At 41.6% G+C, this 15703-nt stretch overlaps 1 protein-coding gene across 13 annotated transcripts in view; it reads right to left on the bottom strand.

Annotated features, from left to right (window-relative positions):
• Positions 1–15703, bottom strand: part of ST3GAL6 (ST3 beta-galactoside alpha-2,3-sialyltransferase 6) — a 77448-nt gene that overhangs the window by 23553 nt on the left and 38192 nt on the right. For 10 of the 13 annotated variants that reach the window (XM_082304209.1, XM_082304212.1, XM_082304210.1 and 7 more), the window contains 3 exons: positions 2704–2803; positions 1842–1910; positions 462–539 (listed from right to left, as the gene is read on the bottom strand). In XM_082304209.1, the coding sequence (XP_082160335.1) occupies positions 462–539; positions 1842–1910; positions 2704–2792 (236 nt within the window). In that variant the 5' untranslated portion in view covers positions 2793–2803. Of the gene's footprint in view, positions 1–461; positions 540–1841; positions 1911–2703; positions 2804–3530; positions 3599–15703 lie in introns of all 13 variants that reach the window. The other 3 variants (XM_082304207.1, XM_082304205.1, XM_082304211.1) reach the window with 2 other exon arrangements.

Here is a 15703-nt window from a genome sequence, read left to right on the forward strand (position 1 = left end):
AACTTCTCTGGTCCCTGGCTGCTACAGAAATACTTAGCTACCAAAAAATTTTGATCTTTTAAGTCCAGGTTCTTAATAGCAGAATGACCGAGTTTCGGTCTTGGACATGAAGGCTTCTTTTATAGAAGAAGCATGGGGAAATAAAAATTAAGGCTCGTATTCAATCATTAAAATAGTTTCACTGCTACTAGCTACAATATCTGAACAGGAAGTATTTATTTATTCAGTACATACACCAGCACGTTGAGCTAGTTGTGTGGTATTGCTCAGCTGCTGATCAGTGGCAACCTAAACAATTCATGTTGCCACAACCAGGAAAAGCAGCAGTGAACCCAAGCCCAAAAGCTGTTACTTCCAGAGGTGAATCAAAATGTGAAATAGTCCAGAATACGTAAACAGCCCATTTCTACCTCAGTCAGCACAGCCTTTCCTTCCCCCCCCACTTCCCACTGAAGACTCACCCCAGTAAAGATTCAAATGGTGGTTTCAGGAGACAAGTGTCCAGCATGTTCCTTCTCTCCACAGCCGTAGGTGGCAGCCTGCAAAAGAGGAGTTTCAAAGAAATAGCAAGAACAGGAACAGGTAGCAGCAACAAGGTAGGGAAACTTGGACAAGCCAAATTACTAAAAGCTGATTACTGAGTTAACACCACACCAAGTTTTCATGATTGCCTCTGTCTGTATTATAAAGATGGATCTTTCTCATTGCAGTACAATTACTTTTACTAGTAGAGGCTTTTATCTTGTGGTGCTGCTCCAAAGGGTCTGCAACCTCCGTTGCTCAGCAACTCTCAAAGCAGCCATACTCACAGGTGAGACCTCAGGCCCACCTGCAGAGAAGCAGGACACCTGGGCTGAACCACCCCTGCAGCCATACCAGATAGCATCATCAGCACTCCTCAGAGAGGAGAGGGGAGCCTTGTTTGGAGAGGCAAATAGACAGCACCACATAGGGTACTTCAAGGAAAATGAGATTCTTTGGGGATAAGTCATTCCTCTCATAATAAGGCTAAGACTTACATTTCTAAGCACATTCTCACCTTGGCGATTTAGACCAACTAATAACAAATATGAAACCCAGAAGGGAGGGTAAAGTTCAATGTGAGCAATGCGTGCATCTGGGCTGCATTAAGAACAGAAGGATGAAACCACCACATTAGAATCACAAGCCAAACAGACCATTAAGGTTAATTGCTTTTGGTAACCTCAAGTTGTCATGTGAACACTGACACTGAGAAAGCACCCTGTGAAATCTATCAGCTGGCCAGCTCATTGCTTTCCAGCATCAGCCTCAAAGATGGCATTTTGCAGGATGGCTTCAGAGAGAGCAGAGGCCTGCTTTTAAGTTTTAGCATCAGCGCTCATTAGTCCCACAAACCTAATTCCAGGAATTTACTAGCACAAGATCTGCTTATACACGCACTTGCACATCACAAGTGAACCACACCTCTGATCTATTAAATTTTAAGCACAAAACTTGTCCTCGTAGCTCTGCTAATTTTACTCAGGTATTAACTCAGAATTGCAGAAATTTGGAAGTTGTAAACAAATGTCCTTCCAACAATTAATTGCTTGTTACAGACAGTCACTGTAAGTGGCCATAAATATTAACCAAACACTGGAAACATGACATGGACAAATTCCTTTCTGCCAGACATGTTACAATTGTGTTCGTAACAGAAACAGCCAATGGACACAGCTGTATAATAACCAATTGAACAGGAAGCGTACAGACAAAGGCTACAGATTTTAGTCTCAATCCCTCTTACCTGCCCAAAACCCCAAACAAACAAATAAAAAAGAAAAAAAACCACCACAAAAATATTCAAGTGCTGAACTTACTGAGTAACTCCACTAGTCTCATAGGAAGTAGGAGTTCTCACAGAGGAAGTCTGTCCATAAAAGCTAATCCTGCAAAAAGGGAAATGTCACAACATTGTGGTTTGCTACGAACAGAAACCACAACAGAAAGCCATTTGTATCAATTGTATGCTATAAACAATACAAATAGAAGCACCTTCAATCACTATTTTTAAAAGCTGACACTATTATCTTCATAACACAAGCACATTAGTCAGTCCTGGTCACAGCTGCACAAAGGCCAATGGAAACTCAACTTCTTTGATAAGCACCCTGAATTTTAGGTCCCAAGCCACCTGTCCCATGAAGCCTGGAGAAAGTGAAAGCTCAGTTCTCACAGGGTCACCACTGGGACTAGACAAGTTTCAGCTTTTCAAAAGGTGCCCACTACACCTGCAGTTATTCCCATGTGTGGAGCAGGTCTCTCCCACATCATTTATCAGACATATGAAGGAACAAGCTAACAGTAAACGCATGGGGTGGGAGGAGATATGGACATGCGACACACACAAATAAGACCTCTGTCCTCACCTGAACACCTATTTTCATGAAACTCAAGAAGGGCTCCCTATCTCTGAGGTCCTGACCTCTCCATACAACCAGGCTCAAAACAACTACTAGGTTTTAAAGTGACACGAGAGAAGGGGTGACAGGACAGAACAATCACATTCATTCCTTCACAGTACAAAAAGACCCCAAAAAACGACAACACACACACATAGAGTAGTAATCACTTCTGTTGATTACTAGTAAACAGCTGATCAGCAACACAGCAGCTCACAGCCACATCTCTCGTACAGCCATGAGGGTGTTTGCACTATAAGCGAACAAAGCGTCACCATACCAGTAGAGGTTATTTCTCCACAGATTTCCATGCAGTATACCATACATAACAGCAGCAGCCAGGATAAAAAACAGAAGAATTCGTTTCATGACTGGTAGACCTGAAATGTAAGAAAAACAAAACAAGAAATTTAAATTCAAGTTATGCTAGCAACATGAACTTTTATAAAGCATCTTGAAACCTACAAAAGGAAATCATCATTGTTACAGCCATCCTCCACCACCACAAATTTGACAGGGGATCACGCCGGTTTGATTTCTCACACAAAGTCCCAGTGACAGGAGCTGAATGCTGCTTTGCACCTACCACACGCGCATACTCTGCACAGAAGCATTGAGACAGGCTGACTCTAGGTTCTCTCTGAAGACACAGGAGGAAGATGGGCTCTTCCAGAAGCATGCCAGAGTAGGAGCTCCTTTCTGTCCACTGGCAGCCCAAAGAAACCAGCCTCTTGGATTGGAAGTTGGCCTTTACAGACACCTGCGCATCTCCTCTTTCTTGCACCACCCACTATCAGTTTCCATAATTACCACAGTTAAACAAGCATTGGCACTTTGCAGGAGGCAGACAGGCTGATGCCGATGAAGCAGAACAGGGTATAAGCTGCCACAAATTGCTACTGGCTTTTTTCGGATCACTGAATATTCTTAAAGTCTGGTTTTGGACATTTAAAGCTGCACTGAAGCTGCCTACTTATGCCCCTGTGTCCTGCACAGTCTCCAGCTCCTGACACAGGCCAGACTTCATTGCTCAAGTGACAGAAAAATGCTATTTTCACACATTGCAAAGCGAGGAAGAGATGTTAGGACCCAATCTGTGGAACTTACTAAGTTATGGAGAAATAGCAGAAAGTGTTCGTTTTTCAAATAGAGTTTTCACCTCATTGCAGAGTCTACTAAAAGAAAACCAGAGAAATAACAGAAGCTCATGTATCTGGCAAGATATGCTGGGGGAAAAGTAAGTTCTGCATTGCTCACGTCTAACAACACACTGAGCTGCCCTTTCAGTAGCTATGAATGAACTGTTGTTGCTTAATCTTCTGAAAGTCCAAAATAGCCATTCCGGCCACAAGTTACTGTGGAAATTTACTCGAGAGCTATACCCTTCTATTATTTTCATTTCTCCCCCATATGGTAAGCAGGTTCAATGCACACAATGCATAAACACCTACTTGCATCTCTGTATTTTAAAGTGAAGGTAACAAACAGCTGTCCAGCAAAAAGCCATATCCAAACATACTGCTGCATCTTCCAAGAGCAGAGCCTTTGGCTTTATGGTTTGCTTTTTCCTTTTTTTTTTTTTTAATTTTCTTTTTTTAAATTCCATGTTGCTTTTTAGAATATTTAGAGTTGCTCTTATTTTAAACCTGTGTTAAACAGCCCTAAGGTAGTACAACTCAAGGTAGATATAGTCCAAGTGATTTACAGCAATATGCTTGATGCTAGTAACATCTTAACATCATACCTTGTCTTAAAGGCCAAGAAATTACTAGAGCGCGCTGCATTTTGGTATTAAAAATTGAGAAGCAAACTACTGCCACTCACATAGCTGCACCCCTGAAGAAATACCTAACAGTAAACTATTTGTTACAACGACTTGAGTGCAACAAGCTACTGCTTCCTTATTTCTCCCCACCCCCACCCCATATCCTTCACAGGAGTTTAATTGTAGCGTCAGAGATGGGGTTTCATAACAGCACCTACCAGTAACAAAGCCGTGCGATGAACAAGCTATAATCTATCAACCATAAGTATACCCTCCAGGCTGTCTGCTTTGTTCTGGATGAAATACTCACAGGCTGCAGCTGTTGCAATTTCAACCTTTCATCCCTCCTTGGGAAGTAACACTGCTTCCCTTACAGCGCCAACTCCCTTGACTCTTCTTGAAGAGTCACTGCAAATTTTTTTTGACAGTCACTCTCAACTTCTAGAGCAAACTCTGAGTTTTTGAAATAATTTTGTAAGATTCTTTCCCTAAAACTGCAACCACATTACAAGAAAACTCACCTACTGGGTTTAGTCAAGTGTCATTAACAGCAATTGGCTCACTTACTTGAAAAAGATACTGTGCTCTTTGAGGGTTTTTCCTTTCATTGTCAGTATTTTTATCCCTTCCTGCTTTGCAGAAGTTGGCTAAACTATCCCACTAAAGTGGAAATCAACTGTTTACTTTTTACTCCCTAATTCAATCAATGCAAACTTCAGTTAAACAACAGAACATAACGAACCAGCTCTTCGGATAAAGTTGCTAAATTAACAACTGATTATATTGTTGATTTTGCTGACTTCAATGTAAAAGATTGCCTTGTCCTTTCTCTGTTTTGTAGTTTGGTCTGACTTCAGCAAGGTTAAGTTGCCCATAAAAGGTATTTTAAAAACAAAAGTATTATTCATAACAGTATTATTCACAGAGGAATAAAAAAAAAAATTGTTCTGTTTGTAAAGTATTTACAAAGATATTCGTACAGCCTGCAAAAAATTCATTAAAACGAGAATATAAATCAACATCGTTCTTCAAATAGGATCATAAGGATCTGTAAGAACTTTCAGTATCTTATGTAGGACATTCAACCTGGTGCACATATGAGAATGTAGCATCATTAAGGGCATACCTAACTCAGCTCTTTGTAACATAAAATGGTCTTTATACAAGTGCCTTCTCACCATCCCATCCCCCAGTGCCTGGCTTCATTCAGTGCTTTGAAGAGAAAGTTCTATAGTCAAGAAAAACAGTTTTTTTAGTGAAGATTTTTCTTAATCTGCTTTAGTAAACAGAATTATTTCCTTGTTCACAGAAGAAATTATTCTGGTGTATTTTTAATGGCGACAGCGTTTTCCAGCTCTCCCTTCCTATTTTAAAATAGCTGAGTGTTATAAAAAGTTAATCAAACGAAAACAAACTCCTACGATGCAAATATTGCGCTAGAAAATTCCCGTAGTCAGAGATGCAAGAAAATAGGCAATTGAGAAGACACGGTTCAGATGTAAAACGACAGTCACATTCCAGCTTATTTATCACAGCACAAGACAGCATCTTGGTTTAAGCCCATCAACCTGACTGACAGAGGTCATGGTGCCCTTAGGTCAAGGTCAGTCGGGGTTAAGCAAAACAAGGAGGACAAAGCTGAACTCGACTATTCAATTCCCTCCTCTTTCTAAAAAGCCTACAGTGATGCACACAATAAAAGGGGCAAGAAACCCAGCATGCCAACGCTCGAAGTCCACAGTGTTAGCTGGTCAATTTTCTGAAAGTAAGCCAGCAACGGGATGCGTAAGTGTTGTAAAAAGATTGGTGGGCATTTTTTAATAATAACTTCCGCTGTTCAACTTCCCACCCCTGCCAAGGCAGAGCTACAATTACAGAACTGGACAAGACAGACTCTGTTACGCTATTAAGAGATCTCAGAGATCAGCCTGCACCTCCTGCGGACAGATGGGTCCACCCCAGCTCCCACCAACCACAGAGACGCATTTGGGTACATGACAAATTAGCTATATAAGGCAAGAGGCTAATTTTTTCTTCCCTTGGTGGAAGTGGGGAACCAACGTCCTTGTCAGAGCTGCATCTCTACTGACAATTAGTCTTTATTCTGCTGCTTCAATAAGTGTGGTATCTGATATGAGCCACTATCTCATAGCCTCTGTTTATCCTTCAACTTACATATGCAGTTGATGCAGTCATGCCAGAGAACAAAATAATCATGCAGGAAATTACAGCTGTTGGACTGGGCAATGACATGACCATGCTACAATCACCTTTTTTCATAACACTTACAAGCCTTCCTTTTGCTTTCTTGCTTAAAATTGGGTTGTTAATAATACAACGCAGGAGGCTTTTCCATCTGTCCTACTTATTTTGTAAAGCACCTTTAACTATTACTGAAGTAAATAGTTAATAAATATTTAACGAAAAAGTGGTTACTATTGCACTAAATACTACTCATCTTAAAACAATCTTAGCTCCATACCTAGTCTTGTGACAGTTTAACTTCTGCTGTTGCAATTAACTGACAGCATGAAAATGTCACCTCACTCAGACCTCAAATTCCTAGCCCTTGTAGTTGTGGGGGAGGAAGGGAATTGAGCTTGCAAATGTGCTTTGAGTAGGCCTTGAAATTTAAAGGGACAGCCGGAAAAGCACATAAAAGCCTACTAAAAAGTTTAAAAAGAAACAGCAGGATTTTTAAGATGTAGTCAGCATTTTGTGGGCTCGCTTGTGATCACCAGCCCTGCAGCACTGCTTCCTTTTGCTCAGGATGTAGTGCATGCGTGGTGGAACAACTACGCAGCAAAAGGACAACCAAGGAGGGAGTTTTCTCATGTTGTCATTTGTCTCACATTAAGCTGCCAAAGCATGAGCACATTATGGCACATATCTATATATTTCTTCTGCCAAATCTATACACTATTCATCATTAACTCTTCCAGTTCTTGCTCCAAGTGTGTGCATAGTTCATTAATTCTCCCCCTCTTCAGGAAGGAAATGCTGTAACAGACAATACAATAGCACTGCCGCAGAGTCTTAAAGGTAGTGAAGTGGCCGACCCAGTCTAGTGCCTTCCCTCACACAATCCTTAAGTTTTTTCCATCATTTCCAATGCTCCTCTCAATTTTAGTGTATTAAGAAACAGAAGTCCTCAGAAATATTAAGTTTAAATGAGGAAGGAAGGCAGATATATTGGATTATCCTAGCAAAGTGGCCCTGAATTAAAACTACCTTTCTAACACTCCGACAAGAATGACTTAGTTTTGAAGCAGTAAGTTTAACAGCATCTTAATTGGAAAAGATTCTTGCTAACCTGCCCTGCCCCACACAAAACCAGAGCAGTTACTCGTGTTCCTAAAGGCCTGCACAAAGCACGACACCAAAAAACTAAAGTTTTACTGTGTCAAAATGTCATTGGGGACTTCCACCATCACACCACACCTACAATCTTTACCAGCAATTAAAGATTTTTCCTGCACTGGAAGAGAAACGTTTTCAGGCTCCTTCTGACCTCTTTCAACAACAAGGGGTTAAGCAGTAGAGGAAGAGTTTGCTGACTATTAAAACTAGAGCCTTCTTCCCCTCCAACAGCATACCAAACCAGCCATTTAGTTCCACAGCATCCTGACAACTTTCAACAAAGTCTTCCTCCGGAGACAGCTGCTCTTTGTTAAGGAAGGTTTCCAATGTTTCCCCTAACATTTCTCCTTTCTCCAACTACTGCAGAAAACCTGAAAAGAAATAGCAAGATAGTCTTTCCTCCAAGTACTCAACAGCAAGCAATGATGTCCAGTAGATTTAGTATCACAGTAGGAGTGATGTTTAGCGGATTTAGTCAACCCTTGTTCTTTACCAGCTACTACAGCCTGAAATGTAGCCTCTGCTGACGTTAACCTACTGGGGAGAGATGCAGGCTAGAGCTGTGTCCACCTTTGACCTTTTGCGTGGCTGCACACTAATTCAGGACAGGCCGCAAGAGTTAATAGATTGGGTTTAGGGCCCAAGTGCTTGCCTCCCTCCCTTTCATCATCCTGCTAATGGTGAAACCTATTCTGTACCACAAGAGACAGCAATGCATTTATCATTTTATGGACAAGTCATGATTATTTTATTCCATTTTTGTCTTTCAAGTATGGAGACCAGTATTTTGCTCCTCACCAGAACATGCCTGCCAGCTGGGTCAAGCAAGGAGGAAAAGCAACTTAATCAGCATTTTTCACTGACAATCGGCATTTCAGTTTGCTTCTGTCCAAAATCTTCAAGGAGATCTCTGCATCACTTTCCCTCTTGTGTGACTCTCCAAGTCCTACTTATAAGCTCAGAAACCCCTCCTACGTAGGCATATCCTTCGGCTAAAAGGTATTAATCAAGAATCCCAGTCCAGTCAAACCTATTGTATTTTTTACTCCCTGCAATCCTAATTTACCTAGAGAGGACGGCTGGTGGAAGAGGGAGGTTAGCTCCCTTCCAGAAGGCTCCAGGCAGGCCTGGGAACAAGGAGAGTTTATCTCCGTGTCTCGTGCATAACGGGCAATGCAGCATCTACACCCCTCCAAACCTTCATCTCCAGCCCCGCACTCTCACCTCATTCCCATTACCAGTTTTAAATGCAAGAAACCAGATATGGTGGCTTGTTCTAGCCAAACCTAAGCCCTTCAACATTTCAGGCAAGATCTGAAAAACACGAGTTTGTAGCCTTCCAGGAAGACACGCCATCAATAGAGAGAGTTTGGCAAAAGCTGCAAAAGGCCTGCAGGTCCTGACTTACTCTTACAGTCTTACCACCATGCTCAGGCTCTCTTGCTCTTAACCTCCTGTTTATCTAGTGCAGTATCATCTGTTCAGTGGTGTAACTCCTTTTTCACTCCTTTTCCCGCCCTCTGCCTGAGCACTCAGGAGCTTTTACATGTGCCCCACAGTGGGAGCAGGAACAAAACAAAAAAAAACAAAACAAAAAAAAAAAAGAAAAGGCCAGAGAAAAAGCGAGGTTGCATGCACTCAAACTGTTTCTTGGATAGCAAGACGACAAGTATACAAACCTAGGTCACGTTACTACAAGCTTTTTAAGGCTTACTGAAACAGCCCCCCCCTTTTGGTTCCAAAAAACTGCTGTGATCCTGTTCTCAGAGGTACTGCTATCAATGATGTGCGTTGTTTCACAGAGATATCACTTTTGGGCCTACCAATGCAAAATGTAATGTCAGTTATACTGACACTTATACTAACTCCACGGATGAAAAACAGAAGTACAAAGCATCAGCCAGTGCATCCTGCCAGAAAACCCTGATGAGCAAAACACAATGGAGCCCAGGCATTAGGTATCACTGAAATGGCCCTCAAATAGGAGCAGTATTTGGTGCCACTCTCTGTTACCGAGTTAATTAGCCCTGTTGAGAGGCAGAACATGTTACCTCCAGCTTGGGGCTATCACAGGGTTGCTATGCCACCCTTGAGAACTGAGCTAATATTTTGGCTCAGATTATCACAGTGCAATGTGGATCCCTGGCACCAGCTCAAGCTGACAGCATGCTCCATTGCATAGCGTAGACACACAATTAAAACTGCAAGCATAAAAGATAGCTGGTTTGATATTTCTCAGCTGGTGAATGCTGTTCTTAATTATTTTTCCCCTCCAAGATAGAAAACAATATTCCCTAATGTTCCAAAATGGCTTGGGGCTCATTCCAACAACAGACACACTTTTTGTAGCAGAGTTAAACACTGCTAACTTGAGTTTAAAAGTCAGCCCTGGGTAAATCTAAATCCAACTTGTGGCTTTAAGGGGAAGAGGAACAATAGTAAATACTGGATTCTCATCTAACCGGGGCTTTCTAAGTATCAGTTTTCCAGAAACCTTACCTATAATTACAATCAAGAGTACTATCAAGTCCACAGCCTCAGCTTCTTGCCTGCTTTTGTGCCTCGAGATGAGGACTAGAAGTGGCCAATTTATGCAAATGTGCACAGAAGTTGGGAACAGACATTTCCATATGCTTTCCTGTCCCTCTACAGGCCTCCCCCAACACACTTTGCTTTTTTTTTTTTTCTTTTTTTTTTTTTTCTTTCTTCCACCAGTGCACTTGAACACAGACCAGCAGTTACCGCCATGCCCAGCAGCCAGAGAGATGCAGTGCTGTACAAAAACAACTACTTTGGGTTTTGTCAAGAGCTAACCTGCGCATGCAAAGTCCAAAGCAGGTACGAGCTGAGCAGATAGCTCTGCTTCCTCAACTCCCAAAGCTTTCATCAAAGCAAACACCACAAATTCAGCTCTAACTACACCTTTAAAAAAAATATAATTTAAAAAAAAAGTCATAAATTCAGTAACACAGCCTTAGTTGAAAGATTTCTTCCAGCCCTGCTGTACTCTCCCAGATTAACCTTTAAAGCTTTAGCCAGCCTAAGCTAGGCTGCTATTTATATATTACGCATCACAGGTGTCGGTATATGTCGTGGTGTAACCCTAGCCAGCAGCTAAGCAACACAGCCACTTGCTCACTCGCCCGTGATGGGATGGGGGAGAGAATCGGAGGAGTAAAAGTGAGGAAACTCACGGGTTGAGATAAGAACAGTTTAATAATTGAAATAAAAGAAAGTAAAATAGTAGTTGTAGGAATAACAACAATAATATACAAAGTGATGCACGATGCAATTGCTCACCACCCGCTGACTGATACCCAGCCAGTCCCCAAGCAGCAATCACTGCCCCCCAGCCAACTCCCCCAGTTTATATACTGGGCATGATGTCATATAGTATGGAATAGCCCTTTGGCCAGTCTGGGTCAGCTGTCCTGGCCGTGCCCCCTCCCAGCTTCTTGTGCACCTGCCAGAGCACGGGAAGCTTGACTTAGGGTAAGCACTACTTCACAACAACTAAAATGTCAGTGTGTTATCAACATCATTCTCATGCTAAATCCAAAACACAGCACTATACCAGCTGCTAGGAAGAAAATTAACTCTACCCCAGCCAAAACCAGGACAGTATAATACATGATAGAACAAAATACACAGAGAATAGGTGCTATAAATTCACGCAGCTCCTCCTGCGTAATGTGGTGACAACACTGGTCCTTCTCAGCCTATGTTTCCCCTCTCCCTTCAGCTCTTCTTCCAGAAAGACTGGAATATAAACAAGCCATGCAACATGTCCTGGGGGTCAGAGTTCAAGTCATTTTCTCCTCATACCTTGACTTGCATAACTGAAAAGGTTTCTGTCGACTTGAGAGAGCTGCTCTTCCTGAAGGAATAGAGCATCATGGTTTTGAGTTGTTTTGCTTCTTCACCTCCTTTTAAACAACAAAGATAACAAAAATACTATGCAGTGCTTGAGAAAACAGAAAACAATTAATAGAAAGATATACATTCCACTACAACATCAGTTACTCATTCACACCCACTGTTCTTTGTCCATGAGTGCCTGCAAAGTCAGAGGCTAGAGGTCAAATGAACAATCCTTCTTAGGTTTCCCAGAGAGAAAAGACAGAAAAAAGTAGAAGAAGAGGCTGGAAACAGCCAAGTTAGTCAGGTTTCAAAACAGTTCAGTTACAAACTACATCAGCTCACCAGTTTTAGATCAATCTAAATAAATAAAGGTCCAACCAGAGAATTTTATCTGTATTGCACATGCACATTCGCTACAGCATTAAGTTCACCTTAAATTAAGGCACACTCTGTCTTCTAATAATGCCTAGGATATCCAAAACATCCAGCTCTGGCTGATTTGGAGCCTGTGATTTAACCTCAGCTCTCACAAAAACGGCTGGGAATGACAAAACTAAATCTACCAGTCAGCTTTGGGAAAATAAATAGTAATCTCAACCCTAGGCTAAAATAAATGACCAAAAAGAAAAACCCCACTCACAAGCAAAACTGGGGCTCTCAAGGGCAGTGGCGCAGGGAATAATGTTTTTTTTTTAAAAAACAAACCAACCAACCCAAAAAACTGAGAGGGCTAATTTACTTCCTTCACTACCAGCACTTGGAATGAAACGCTCCCCATCTACATCAACAGTAGGTCCCAAGTAAATCAGACTAATTTCTTGCTTAGTCATAACAGTTTAAATCCTGATCTGTACTGGTGTCAGAATCTGTCCCTAAAGAGACACAGGTGCTTTTTGCATGACTGGTTTTCACAGCAGCATTTGCAAACCCCAGTCATGATTAAGTCCAAATATGCATGGACTACCATCATCTGATGCCACAGCTCTTTTTATCACAATTTTTAGTCCCCATATTTTAAAAAGCAACAAGTTAGATTATGCAGGTTTCTGTGGATTAAGAGGCCCAGCAAATAGGTGTGAACGTGCTCCTACCGGCATACAAAACTGAACAGTTTAATTTTAATTTAAATTGCATGCAAAGCATGTCTGTAGTCAGAGCGTGAAACATATTAAGTTCACTGATTTTTGCTGTATTTCTCCCAATCTTGCCTCAACTGCTAAAAAAAACCACCAAAAAAACCCCAAACTGCCCAGCTGTTTGAGATGGAATTTACCCCAACAGCAGATTCCGCAAGTCAATGTGCTGAAATGCATGTGTGCCATTGGAGAGCTCTGGGATTCTCAGGAATGCAGCAAAACAAGTCAGTGAAAAGTGTAAAGCTAAATTAATTCAGTGAGGGAGGAAAACGGAGATAAGTGGTAGCACTTACCCCACACTACTACTAAGTCTTGGAAGTTTCCCAGGGCAGCGATCCCGCCAGCTCAGGAGAAAGTTGCAGGACACCAACAGTTTGAGCAGCTTCTCTGATAATGTTAATGCCTTACATTTCCAGTGCTCTCAATTCAGCATTGCAATTAATACATTCACATTGCCATTGCCTTTGGATCTTGAAAATTAATCAGAGTACACACCTTAACTGCTAACTACTATAAGGAAGCTAAACCCAAACTAACAGTGCCAAACTGGAAAAGCTCAAATATTGTAAATATTAAGGCTGTTTTCAAAAGGCTTCTTTATATGCAGCTTTGTTTTCTTAGCACTAAAGCTCAAAAAATATTATTTACAACAACAACAAAAACCATAAGAAAAGCTCTAATGAACAACTTCATAACTACGAGAATGCTTTGTGGACGTAAAGTGCTTTTGAGCTAACAAAGAACTGTTGTACAGGTTGCAGCAGAGCCTGTATCTGATCCCCTAAAGGCTTTTAGTGCTTTGTTTCCTTTCTTAAATGTGCATACAGGAAAAACTACCACATACAATATCCAAGCAGTACTTATCCTGAGGATTTTGCTATGTATCTCATAGCTCTCATAGTTGAAAAACGTAGTCCCAAAGAACATTTAATGCAGCACATAAAGTCCTAACTGACGTCTTTTCTAAATAGGAAAGGTTGCCAGTAAGTCTACACGTGTTTAAAAAAAAAAAAAAATTGTTTGTAAGGTAATGAGCTTTCCAAGGGGAACAAAGATGTAGGTGTATCCAACTTCAGCATTCAGAGCATCATTAACTGTGTTTCCTTAGATAAAGCTGAAATCAAAGTCACAATAAAAACCCAGGACAAAGGAGCAGACTAAAAACCATAATATCAGAACTGGAATTCTTCACAGAGCAACTGTTAGTTGTTGTAACTGAACTCAGCTCCTTATGGCAAAGTTTGCATAAGTTCATCTACATAACATGCATGTGTATACAGAGCTATAAAATGACACTGCAACAGGCTGTATTGCAGTGCTAACTTTTAGGGGGTATTCATCCTATAGTGGAGTTCACAGACCTGAATTATCCATCTTAGTTTCCTTACCTATACATGAGGAAAGCTAATTATCTCTGATGGTAATCTTCATTACCATCTGTCTGGGAGGAAAGCTGCCTAAATTAGTTAGTAGGGAATGCTGGGAAAGCTTATATGCTTTTCTCAGTTCTATACAGACACGCCCATTTAGGACTTTCAGACCTCAATCCTTGCTGAAGGATTTCCTCCCCAAAACTGAAAACTGATGTATCACTGTTTCGGGGGTTTTTTGTTTGGTTGGTTGTTTTTGTTTGTTTGTTTGTTTTTTTCAAAGGACAGTCACCCATAAAACTGAGGGGAGTCAAAGGTGCATTTCACACACCTCCCCCCCCCCCACATCCTCTTTCACAGTCTCACAGCCCTCCTGCTGGGGTTGCCCTGTTGTGGCCAAAACCCTTGCAAGCCCAGCTGAGTGCCAGGAGGCCTGCGGGCAGCTGAGCAGCCTTGCTGCCGGGGGTAGACTGCAGCCACGCAGCCCTGTCCCTGCTGCAGCGATGGCTTCACACAGTACCTTCTGCTGCCTATCATCAACTCCCTCCATCGGTTTGATTTGTTACTTTCTAAGCCAAGTCTGGTTTGCTGTAGGTGAAACAGAGTGTCTATTTTTGCTGTTTGATTCTCAGTTTCAACAGTCCTTAAATGCTACAGCAAAATGAATGGGAGTTTCTTCAGGACTGTAGTATTTTTAAACAGATTAGCTGTCTGCCCCTACCTGATCTTTGCTGAGCGTTGGATTTGCCCAAGGCTGTATGTGCAAGTATCTCCTCTGAAGAGAGTTAACAAGTAAACCCTGAGACAACACAGGGCTCACCTCCCCGTGAGTCACAGCAGGGCGATGGATTTCTTTTGTGGCACAGATATCCTCTTCCACAACCAAACTGGCCCACGCTGCAGCAGGGATAAAACATGAACTCCAATATTTGCTTCAGCATAAAACTGGAAGTCCTCTAGAGCAAGACACCCTGTAAGCGGGACCTGCTGTGTTGCCCATTAACATCTTTTCCTTGCTACCCTGACCGCACCAAATCCAGCTCAGCCTCCAGCACCACCGTGTCCTATTGGACTGCGCAGAATCGCAGGCGACGCAGAACTCCATTAGAGCCTGAAATGCAGTACAGTAAAAGGCTTTTTGTTCTGTTACATTGCATGTGTTCTTAGCATGAAATGAGATTTATGCAATCATACCCTGTATGCACGCATGCATGTCCTTTCTTTCCTTCCCTGTAGAACTTTTGAACCCCTGTAGCTGATTTCAGTCAAACTTGACAGGAGATTAGGAACTTAATGATTTTGCAACCTCCACAAGTTTTACAAAAATAAACAGGCAGCTGGGTAGAACAAAGAAACCCTATAAGCTCATCCTTCATTAAAGATCAGAAAGTCTACATGCAGAAAGACATCAGAAACCTGGTTTCATTTTATCTGCTTGTAACACAATTGTGTGGCAGAGATATTATAAGAGCCTCTGGCTGTTAAAAAAAAAGTGCTAAAATTTTGAAAAGCCTTGCACAAATGCGTGTCCAAATTTCTCAATACAGTTGCCTGAAGTTAAACACTTTAAATATCCTTTTCAGTCACTTAATAGTGTTAGGTGACTTCAGTCACCCAGCTTCGAAAAAAGTCACTCTGACGCCAGCCAGTACTTATTATAGGAAATATTCTCTGTGAAATCTGAAGAATGACATGCATATTCTATTTCGCTTCACCGTTCTTTTTGGAAAGCTCTGAACAACATTCTCAATTTAGATTAGAAATCTTTAAATTAATATAAAACCTAAG

This window comes from Platalea leucorodia (assembly GCF_965183815.1).
Source record: "Platalea leucorodia genome assembly, chromosome: 2".
Lineage (NCBI taxonomy): Eukaryota > Metazoa > Chordata > Aves > Pelecaniformes > Threskiornithidae > Platalea > Platalea leucorodia.